Raw genomic sequence first — 12,465 nt, forward strand, 5'->3', positions numbered from 1 at the left:
CTTGGCTTGATTCTATAACCTTAAAAAAAGAGAAAGATTAAACATTCTTTCAGGATTTACTACATATGCCAATTGAGTGTAACATTTACTATTTATATAATAACATTTTATTAATAGAAACCAATGCTTTCTTGAAAGCAGAGTTCTCCAGGATGTTCAGCTCCATTTACCTTCCTTTTTTGCAGTGGGCACAACTAAACCCAGCTCTTTTATTTTGGGTTAAGTCATGAAATATTTTAACATTAAAATTGAAACTATATACAAGCTTTTGCTGAAAGCATTGTCAGATCAGCACTGGAGGATTTTAAATCAGGCAGTGACTATGAACAGTTGTGTGAATAGGTCTTTTGTGGTCCTGTCATTTCTCAGGCACAAAGCTTTTGTAACAAGCAAAATATTGTGGCCATTTATGTTTTTACTGTGTGATTTATAGCATTGTCCCAAAGCTTTTTGTGAATTTTAAATGTTGTGACCATGTTTTTCAGAAAAGAATGTTTAAATTTAATATTCTGAGATCCTTATTTAGGTTCTTAAAGGAGGCCTCAATCCCGCAAATACTGACACAGGTGCTTTTAGTTAAGTATAGGTTTAAATGTTGGCAGAATCAGGGCCTAAATAAGCTGACATTTCAAAAATATCAAGTAATTTCCAGAGAGTGTTACAAGCCATAGAGCACAGGAGCAATACTATGTTGCATAGTCCTGCTAACTTCAATGGGATTACTCACATGTTTAAAACTTGTTGGATCACATCCTTTCTGGCATGGAAGAACTGGTTCCTATTGCCTTAAATAAGAATTGGCTCAGGCTCTTAAAACTGGATAGCAGAAACTTGACATACGTGCTTAGTTCCACACACTTGATTTTGACCACTGAAGGTAAATACACTTTAGTAACTTTTTCTCAGACAGGGCCTTAAATCCACAATATAAACAAATGCACCAGTTTCAGGCAGGAAGAAGTCAGGCATTAACACACTTTACTAACTAATCTCTTTACACATAAAACACCTAAGCAAATAAAATAAAAATAAAATTGATGACTTAGAATGTGCTTTATTATAACTCACCTTAAGAAGAATCAATGAAGTATCAAAAATAACCATTTTAAGGGTTATGGGTTTCTACAGAAGGGTAAAATAGATTCAGTATTGACTTTATAAGCATTTTACTCCCATAAGCAAGAATACACCTCAAAGAATCTTCAAGTAACAAGAAAAATGACATTTCCTTGGATGCTCCATTCTGGATGATACCAGTTCAAACTCAGTTTTTGAAGGCATCCCAATCAAAGTTGAAGATGATTTAGCTAGATGGCATCTAAGCTGAGCTTCTCAACAAAGGGGTAACATACAAGGTCAGTACAGTGGTAACTTTTAAGACTTCTTCATGTCTGACATTCTCTAGTGACATCTGGAAAACAAGTTGATCCTGAATATGATCAGCAGGCAAAGGTTGTTAGGATGTAAAAATGCCGTGGTGATGCTCTCTTTCCCAATATATATTGTGATGAAAGATCTACACAGAGGCTGACCAGCTGAACTGATCTGAAGGCTGTCACAAATCAAGCCTCAGCAGCTCAAGGGTCTGCAACTGTGAAGAATGCACATATGTCAAATACAACCTTACAGTAAAGATTTCAGCTCAGTGTCTACAACTAAGCCTTCTAAGTTTTATAGCTTGCGTCTAATAGAAGCTCTATTCTCTCAGTTTTTCAGCCGACACATAGTTAGATGTCATCAAAGAGGTCCTCTGGCTCACAAGTGTTTTCCAGTGTTTCAAGAGACATCACATCCGGAGAATGCTTGCCTGATGTCTTCTGTGAGGCAAGATCAGGTCTGGAAATATAAAGCAAAGACACYGATCTGAAACAAATTTAGATACAGATATAAACAAATCAAACATAAACACAGACAAGGTAACCATTTAATAGTGTATTTTGAGCTTTTTGTTAAGGTTACATACAAGAGAAAAGTGCTCTTTGTAAGACCTAATTACTTGATGAGATGGCAATGGCAAAACAAACATAYGAAATTCAGTTTATAAATGTCAAGGCTCCAGCTATTTTGTTACAACTTTCAGAATACTAAAAATGACTATTTTTCACCCACACCCACAATTCCCACAGGGAGAGCTAAGGAGAGTAGGACAAACACAGAAAACATACAAAGGATCTGGTCTTTTGCTACTACACAGGATGATACTCTATTAACTGCTCTTTCTTTTTGTCCTGGTGATAAATGTACATCTGTTGTCCATCAGCTTGGTGTGTAGGCATATGAATAGTCACATTAAGTTATCCCAGAGGCCCATGTCCCAAAGGTACAAGCTTCTCTCCAAACAACAGAGYAGAAGAAACAAAGGCAAATGTAGACAATCCTTCCATGATATTTGTTTGCAACTTCTAGACTTACAAATCCCTGGCCTCCTCTTGCACATGCTATGTTTACATTTGCTATAACTGTATGCAAATAGAAGCACTTGTCATTCACTGACATACGTGTGCCAAGATGCAGGTTTGTCTCAGATAACTGAGATAACTACACAGAGTCCTATCTGAAAACTTCATATCAGGATCAGACATCCACTATATTGAATAACATGCTACTCTGTATCACTTAATCCTATATAGCACTTACTTGACCGTCCTTATCGCCATAGATTGTTTGAACATCTCTCTGTTATATGAGCTCCTGAGATCTGCTAAGTGCTCATGTTCACTGTTTCTCATCTCTATCTGAGGTGGAATTCTAGTGAACGCAACTCTCTGTTTCTCCTTGGGAAGGTAAGGCAAAGAAATGCAACTTGCAATTCAGAAGATCGTGACTTCTGCAATCACTTCCAGTTCCTATGGGAATTAATTTTATATTTATAGACTGGATCTCAAAAAAGTCCTTGAATCCTGCACAGACATATTTATTTTTGTGAAGTTTACGAGGAAGCATTATTGATCACAGATATTGGAGTTCTTGTTACTGCATTTCAACTGAATGTGATTTTCTGGGCCTAAATAACTAGCTGCTTTGAAAATAAGAACTAGTCTCTTGATCTTGACTTGGTATTCTGTGGGAAATCAGTACAGGAAGTAGAAAACAGACCTGATGTGCTTGTAGTTGCCTGCATTGTAGGATTTTGGACAGGTTGGAATTTCCTAAAGGTTGATAGCTTCATGCCCAAGTTCCACTGGTGTAGTCCAGAAAGAGGGTGAAAAATTCATAYGTTATCAAAGCCAACACAACATCTACCAGGAACAGAAGAACTAGACAGAAGTGATGGAAAGTGTTACTATCAAATACTGCCATTTGAGGGCTTCATGTAATGAGACATTCAAAAGCAATCCTAATTTCCAGACTAACTCAAGCATTTGCTTTCATTTGCTTCATGACTGAGACCAGAGTTAGTCAAATCCAAGATTTCTGATCACTGTTTTGAAATTTGGTTTCATGCAGATTCACAACCAAATTTCCTTTCTAACTGTAAAGCTCTGGGGAACAGAAGCTGCTTTAAAAACACTGCAATCTCCAAAATGTAGTGAGCTTTCTAAGACCTCAGACACTATCTGATTCACATCTTCTTAGGCTTCAAGTTTTCCAGTAGAAGCTTTGAAACCTTTGGAGGTTCAGCGCTTTCACTATAATGCTTTCTGCTGTGAACCTGGGGAATGATTTTCCTTTAGAGGTGGCACCCTCCATGCTCCTGAGGAATCAGCAAAAGCCCAGTAAGCTCTGGATCTCAGATACTGTGACTTCCTAACAGCTCTCCAGCATTCAGAACGGTTTCCTCACCACTCTATTTATCATTCCAATTCTGTAAACTGCTTTGAGTACAATATGCTTGTATTTTCAGATTATGATCACCTTTTTATCTGGAAATCTAACTAGTTATCACTGGAAATTCTTCAAAATGCTTTCCTTTAGGCCTGAATAAATCATGTCCAAGGACTTTATCTTTTCAGTTGAAATGCAGTAACATTTAGATAGACATGTGCCTCATCAAAAGTCACTTGGACTAACTGTAAAGCAAACCTGCCAAAATCTGACCTTTAGCCAATTAACCTCCAGTCAGCAGGAGCATGTCACTCAAAGCTATTCTGATTGCCAACAATCAACTTATTCATACACTAGTTTTTTTTCAAAGTATAGTTACCCCAATGAAGTGTTATGTTCAACTTCACTTATTGAAGATACATTGTTCTTTTACCTTTCTGGGTCAGTCTAAAGCATTATTTCTCCACTGAGAATATACCTGAATGACATAGTGTAGAGTAGCATACAGATCATTTTACTTAATTCTAAATGGTCTCACCAGCCTGTAAATTAGGATGTGAAGATATCTGTTCCACCACAGGTTATTTCAGGTACTGAAAGTCTTTTTTAGAGTAGCTTAGGAATCTTTCACTGTCCTATACTATGCACATAGGCATAATACTGTGACAGTTACCATGACCTCAGATTTGTTGACCGAGGCTTTATCTATTTCAGAATTTTCTAATTTTGAAAAGCAAGCCTGACAGTGCTTACAAATAGTAATGTCAACAACAATTTTATCTTCACTGGGTAAACTGCTTTCAACACTATACAGTAGATTAGATCTATAAAATACTTCAATATGAAGAGCCAAAACAATGGTGAGTTTTAACTTTACACAGCTAGAACTGTTAAGCTTCTGTGTTCTTGTAACAACACAGTCCTCATTTAATCTCCAAAAGTTGTAATACTGTGCCTGTGAATAAGCCCAACCACACTTGCAAAGTGGAAGCATTAGACTAAAGACCTGGAGTTCACAAGCAACTTAATTTTGGCTTTAAGAACAGGTGATTAATAGCTGCATGGCAATTATTCATTACATGCCAACAGCTTGCTTTGTGCTGTGAAATTACTTTAAATCTTGGATTCTCATTGAAGCTGTATTACCATATCCTGCAGTATAACCAAGTTAATTTCTTTAAATTGCAGTGAGTTGTATTGCCCTCTCTTGCCAAAAAGCCTGTAAGTAAGGCATTCTTGAAAGTTTATTCTTCTGTTGGATCATTTTTTGAAGTCTTGCCTTTTGGTAAACTTAAACTCCATTAACACATCTGGAGAACTGCTGACTATAAGAGATCATTTCATATTTCCTGACATTTAGTTCAAGCCCTTCATAAATTGAGGTGGAAGACTAGATCCACAGCTGGTGCAAATCACTGGAGCACTAATAATGTCAGTGGAGCTCTGCTGACTTACACCAGCTGAAATTCTGGCCCAAGATTTGGAAGAAAGTGGTTACATTACTTGATATTTCTTTCCACAGCTGAGYATGAGCCATAAGAAACAGAAGATACGCAACACAGGACTTAACTAAACAGTAAAGTAATTCAAAGCCATGTAGGATAATGGCTTTGCATAGCTTGGGAGAAAAAACAACACCTTTTTTGCAGGAGGACAGATGGACCAGTCCCATGTCTTTCAAGCGATGTAACTATTTCTTAGTTCACACAGACCCCAAAGAAGATCTGCACAACACAATTCCTGCTGGAGTACACAGCCAATTCCAATCTGTAATGTCTTTGAAGGAGTATGAAGTAGAAAATAATTCTTATGTGACTGCTACAAATGATACAATTAAAAAGAGCTTTCTAGTGGCAAAAGAATCAAATAGTTGTAGTTCTGAAACAAAATCAAGTCAGAGGCTGCAACATTAGCAGAATTGCTCATCTTGAGGTATTCCTTGCCAGAAAGATGAAAGGTTCTTAGACTTAGTTTTTGTGCTCAACCAACTGTCATGGGATTTGAAAAGACAAATAGTCTCATCAGTTAATACAGATACAGGAGTTTCCTAAAAAGCTTGATTAATTTAAGAGGCGTACTTGTGTCCTTGGACAATTACATTATTTTCCTCATTTATCTTTGATAATTAAAAGAATCACTTCAGATCAAAAGCTGACATTTTCCTAAAAGAGGAGATTTCAGCTCTCCAAGACATGTAGCAGTCTTTAGAGAAAAAACGAAATTTTCAGTGTGAATTTCTTTCCATAGTCTGGTCTAATATTTCATTTTTGTCATTAATCTGAAAAAATAAAGGCTTAATACATGAGCTGATAGTAACAGGGGATATAATCTGACAGATACTTTCTTCAGTATCATAAAAATAGGTGGCAGCAGCAGCTCATAAACAGAAAATGGATAGTCTTCATAGTATTAACATCGAAACAAAGGTATGAGGAATCGCAAACAACAACAAATAGTCACTTTATGACTGGCAGAACAAAAGCTCAGAGCAACATTTGTGTTGCTGAGATGATATATTTAGCCCATCCCAAGGGAAACACTTAGATTCTTTGATATATCAACAATCTGCCGTCTTGGCTGCATAAATACCGTCTTCACAAAAAGTCCTCAAAAGAAAGGGGCTCATCAGCAGTCATTATTAAACAAGGATTACAAAAGGAGCTTGAACAGGTGAAAACTTCGTAGACTTTGTGGCTATACCTAAAGCCTTGGCCTAGAATAACCGATTCCCCACGGTGAAAGGTCTTGGGAGGCATCATATTGATTGCCTATGGCTACCAGCCAAAAAGAGAAAAGTTCAAACATGAATAGAAAAAGAAATGGTCTTAGGGAGGACGGGAGAAAATCTTTCACATGAATAGATTAATCAAGCATGCTATCTGCAGACATTTATTTTTAAAGATAAATTCTAAAAATATAAATAAAGTTGAAACCACATGTGATTTAAAATATGATCAGAGATGCTCCTTTACAGCAATGCTGGTGGCTGTAATATAAGGTGAATCATAGAAGTATTTTCCTTTTAAATTTAAGTTAAAATAAAAAACAAAGCTCAAAACAAAGCTCAAGAGTTGTGTTTAGTTTTGGCAGTATTATGAACATTCACTTACCACATATGGTCTATTCTAGCATTTATTCTTGGAAATGACTTGAAAACTAAGTCATATATTTCAAATCGATCTTACAAAAAGTAAACCCCAGACCAAGAATCATGAAGAACTTGCTTGCTAAAATCACCATCATGATCCAAAATTACAGTTGGTAACCTCTTCTCTAAGTTACGTTAGTGAGCAGACTGAATATTTTTCTGTAGATTTCAATGGTCTGAACAGAAATGGTGGCCTCAAGGATCACCAGAGTCTAAGTTGTACCTGGACCTAYGCAGATGCACAGAGGCTAGAGAAAAGCAGTCAAGAAATGGCTGCAGAAATGATTTCCCACTTAAGGAAGACTGTCTCTGTCCCTCGCAGAGAACCTTCCCTGTGTGGTCTTTTCATATACTCAGTGTATTAAGCAAACAGTCTAGTCCCAGTAAAGGTCAGCAGACAGTAATAAGCTCACTCAATTACATTGTTAATGAAAAATATTTTCAATGTGGGAACCACAAATCTAATGTTAGCCAAGGAATCAACGATTCTTAATAAGCTTCTRCCTCTGGCCAAAAGCCAAACTGCACCTGCATGCTTCATAACCACTGTGGAGCAAGATAAGTCTGGAATTTTCTGAATAAATAAAACCTAAAGCTTAACTTCAAAAAACAGGACAATTGCTCAACACTATCTTAAGCCCTTGCAAGTACCACTCTTTGTTCTCTAGAGTAATAAACTTTCAAGATAGAGGTTATTTTTGATTTATGCTTACAGAAGGCTCCTTAAGCATCAATCCGGGAATCCTTCAGAGGGAATCACTCAAACATGACAGAAACAGACACATTCGCTGCAGCAAGAACAAACTCGCAAACAAATCTACTAAACCAAGAAGATACCAATATATCTTTAAATAATATATCTTCTAATGACTGGTCCAAATCAGCTCTTAACATTATTAATCACACACTCTATTTAGTTAGTCATAAAACATATGATCCAAAAAACCTCAGAAAACCATGCATAACATCTAAAACAGCTGTGTAGACAAGTAAATGAACAATGCTCTCAGAAACTTTTTAAGGACTTGAATCCATGCAGTTGCAAAATTCCCATTAAATTCAGTTGGCATAGCTGCAGGTTCTTACTCATTTAAAATGAACATCCCAGTTTAGTGATATAAATATAGTTCTGGATCTTTTTTATCTCATCAAACACACTTGCAGATGTTTACTAACAAGGATCTACTTAAGAATGTAGAAATAGATATCACTTAAAAGGAAAAGTCTAAATCATGTTTGTTTTAGACAAGTGGCACACATTTCTGTGGCTCATTTCCACTTAAAATCCTTCTTACTTAAATAAACTAGACCACATTCACTTTGAGAAACACACTAGCACCACTGCCTTCAGAAGGAAAAAATACAAATCAATCTCTTAACTACAAGAGTATAAAGTAAAGGAAAATGTAGTTTGTTTAGGAATTTTGTCAAGATCTTTCAGGAATTCAGTGAATTGCAAATTCATCAACAAATGTTAAATGCCATTTCTCATAACTGGTCATTAAGCACTTACTAATCACATATTCATTTATATAACTCCAGCACTGGCTAAACTGTGTCACAACCTTTCTCCAGGTTGTAAAACCCGTGGAGCTGTTTCTCTCCCTAACCCTTCCTTCGCCTCTCACGACGGTCGTGATCAATATCCAAAGACATAAGCGGGCAAATACAAATCCTTGAACCAGCTTCTCATGTCAGAAATGCAAGTCCTTGCTCTCCTCTGGTTGTTGTCCCCAGACCACGGGATGGGTAAAAACTGTGATTGCCAGCAGGCGATGCAGAGTTGCGGCTAGAAGGAGAAGGGTTATTTAGCATGCAGTCTCGCCACAGAGCCTGCCTCTTGTGCACAGCTCTCCATCTCATTTTAGTAAAGGCCTGGAAGTCCGTCCTACCAATCAAAGGACAGGGTGGTTTTTTGTTCTATTTTTTGTAATATGATAATCCTGTTTTTAACTAGCATGACAACCCAATCCTGCAGATGGCAGCTACAATTGCAAAATCATATTGAATCCAATCACAAAAATAAAGCATAAAGTGCAGGTAATCTAGCGATTCTGAAACCTAAATTGCACTGCAGATCTCTCATGTCTTTTCCACTATTTAGGCTCTAAGCGTTTGTTTAAATCCTACTGACTTCAAAAGGAGCTAAACACACACTTAAAGTTCAACATATGCTTACAAACTCTCCTGAATTAAGGCCTCAGCTTGTGACTCTCTGGGGTGATTCTCTACACTGACTGCCAGAATGAAAACACAGAATGAAAACCACAACTTTATAAATTARTAAAATTAAATAATGTCAATTTTAAAGAAAAATGGATTATCCCAGCGTTCATATGATGGAAAGTCTCCTCTTAATACTGGACTAATGTACTCGGATAATCTTTACAAAATAACTAGGTTTATCTAGAAAGATCCTGCTGTCAGAAGGATGTAGGAAATTCCTGGGCAGTAATCCTAAAAATGATCTTTAAAAAAATCCCATAGCCAAATTAAACAAAGCTTTACTCCCTGCTGAACAGTTTGTACACATATACCTGGGCATGGACAGAAACCTGTCATTGCCAGGTTCCACAGATTTGCTCAGCAGGTTTGAATTATTCACTTTAATCGGCTTATTGCAGAAAGCCACTTTGGATCAGTACAATATATGAATATGATTTAAGTACATATTTTCTAACAACAAAATGCACGTAGAAAGACACATCAGCAGTGAGCTCTTAGTTAATCTGGAAGCAGTGAATTGAATAAATCAGGAACAGCTAMAACTTAAGGTAGAACAGATAACATGTAACAGGCTTTTCCTCTCCCTCTAGAATGTTTGTATTGAATCTAAAATTATTTTAGTAGTCATAATTGTGCTTCATCTTTTGCTGTCTCTTAGCTCTCATTCAATYTCTCCTATGTTCCTCCTGTCCTCTCTCCAGTCCCAGATCCGAACTCATTCATATTTCTCTGAAATAAGATCAAAGCTTTRATATTTAAGATCAAATCACTACCTACAATGACACCTGTGAGAGCTGAAACATGTTTAAACAGCAGAATCAAAAAAGGGGTGGGGGAGGGCAATAGCACATCCAGCCTTTTGAAAATACAAGGAAACAAGTAAAAACGGATATAGTAGGCTGAGACAGAACAGAGCTGGACACTGCAAAAGCCACTGTTATTTTCTGACTAAAATAGCAGATTCTTTTCCTTGCCTGTTCTATCACATCCCAGTCACCCTTGAGGAGTCTCCTAACCTAGGGTAAAGTCATCAGCTTTGTTCATTTAGCACCAATTATTTCTTACTGTGGAAGTGCACAAAACAAACAACTGGATCTGGCTTTTACTACTGAACTTACTAATTTTCTGGTAATGCTTCTTTTTACCTTGGACATGCAGTTGAGATATTTTAACAACTTTCCCTTTAGAAACATATCACAGAAAGTCTGCTCGGCAGAATAAAGAAGCCACTTTCAAAATATATCCTCCATTTATCACAGAAAGCAGGAATGATCTGTAGGTCAGGACGTAATTGCCGTAAGACAGAGAGAATGAACATGCTCTCTTGTCACTTCAAAATGATTCATTTTTTTCTCCTCTAAAACCCCAACCTCGACCCAGTCTCGCTCCTTGGGTCTGCCTAGGCAGCAGTATCTGCACTAAGTACTTTACCAGGAACATTTAACAATAGACCAAATAGCCAAGTCATTACTTGTTGCTGCAAGAAAGTCTAGACTATAAGATTTTTACGAAAGGTTGTACTACCTCCAAAAACAACAAAACCCCAACTAACCAGGATGACTGGACCGACCCTGTGTGCTGCTTTCACAAAATTCTTATATAAACCAGGGTTTCTTTTTCCTAATAAGCCTCTCAACCTCTTTTTCATAAACGGTCAAATTCACAGAAAGATTTTTTAGCCCTAATATTTCAGAGATTTCCTTTTCTGGTATAACAATTTTCATACACATGGTACCAGAATCTAGTGACAGTCTCAGCTCAACGCGTTCATGCAGCGTCTTTCCCCAGGGTTACAGTAATGAAGGTTAGAGGCTTAACCAGTATTAAATCAAGACTGTGACTGAGATGGGCTAGCTGAAAATCTGCCTCAAAGGTCAATTGGAGGGGAGTGCAGAATGGAAACCAGTCARAAATCTATCTCTGCATTAGCAGGCCACCCACCAGGTTTTGCAAAAGGAACTAAGATGAGAAACGGACACGAGTTACAAATGTGAATTTACAAGCATGGAAAGCTGAAAGACAGCAAACAACCCTGCATTTTAAATGGAATTTTCCAATTACTTCTATTGCAAGAACATAGGCCTGGTTTTAGAGAGCCTATACTCCACAAGTCTCTCTGCCAAATGTTTCTGCTCAGACTCCAGGCCTCCAGAGACAGGAAGGTAAGAACAGAGACTCAGAGTGATTTTAGGCCATAGACCTAATGGACTAACACAACCCAGAGCCTGCACATTACAGGTGAGAGAGTCAAGCTCCTCCCGCCTGCCCTGCCGCTGTTCCTGTCACCCTTACGTGGAGAGATTACCTTACGCTTCCTAGTCCAGGCCTGCTCAGCACTGTCTTACTTGACACTATACATGGACACCTGCAAAAAATTTATTTTTTCATTTTCGCTCCCACTATAACAGAACATTCTGCAATTTTGGTCACTGTGACCTGCATYGGACTGAAATTTCCCCTTGAGCCCCTGCAAACATCTAATATTCCCAACATCTTGAAGGAGTTCCATAGGTAATATATAGGAGTAGGAATAACATAGACTAGAATACAGAATAGAATAAATAGGAGGAAAAGCAACCTGACAAAACTGATCTGACACCAATGTACAAAAATTTTCTTTGCAAAGCCCTTTCAGTTTTACAGCTTGAGCCAGATTTTATTTTCGGTTATGATACATTAGTGCAAATCTGAAGCAGCTCCACCAAAGTTCCCTGGTACTAGTCTGGTGTTCAAACAAACATTCAAATCATTAATTTTTAAAAAATTAATCTTTAGAGAACCTTGATAACTGTGTTGGTGCTGTTACTGAAAAATTTAGACTGACTTGCCGTTTTATGACTTTCAGCATGGTGCTGTAAGGGATATTTTATCTTACAAATGCATTAAGAAAAAAGGCAGCAGCATACAGGTGGGCAACTGGGACTTTATTAGGAGAATGCAGATGTCAATCAGATAGAATAATCATAGTGTACATGTGGAATAGATGCTCTCTATGTAAAATAACCCAGGGTGTTACACAGATGAATCACTGAAAATGTAATTACACTCAAGTCTTAGGTTATTAGTTTCAGGAGTACTTATTTGAAACCCATCTGATTTTATCCATCCTGCAGTAGTAGGAAAACAAAAAAGGGTAACTGACATTTTTCAAGTATACCCCCTCATTTGATGCCTCCATTTTCCTTTCCAGAGAATAAGAAAGAATCAACAGTACTTTTACAGTACAAAATCCCAGGAAAGTCACTGTCTTCTATTAGTTAAGATTGTGACAGTTCCTACATTTTGAATCTAGTTTCTGTCTGAAATATGTATCCTTACAAAAGAAA

At 37.3% G+C, this 12,465-nt stretch overlaps 1 protein-coding gene across 6 annotated transcripts in view; it reads right to left on the reverse strand.

The window, feature by feature from the left end:
- Window positions 1-662: 662 nt before the first annotated feature.
- XRCC4 (X-ray repair cross complementing 4) overlaps window positions 663-12,465 on the reverse strand; it is a 254,847-nt gene continuing 243,044 nt past the window's right edge. For all 6 annotated transcript variants that reach the window (XM_085316854.1, XM_085316892.1, XM_085316886.1 and 3 more), the window contains one exon: window positions 663-1,836. In XM_085316854.1, coding sequence (XP_085172980.1) covers window positions 1,728-1,836 — 109 coding nt within the window. In that variant the 3' untranslated portion in view covers window positions 663-1,727. The remainder of the gene's footprint in view (window positions 1,837-12,465) is intronic.

The sequence above is a fragment of the Rhea americana genome, unplaced genomic scaffold, assembly GCF_003343005.1.
Source record: "Rhea americana isolate MKP2758 unplaced genomic scaffold, rheAme1 scaffold_114, whole genome shotgun sequence".
NCBI lineage: Eukaryota > Metazoa > Chordata > Aves > Rheiformes > Rheidae > Rhea > Rhea americana.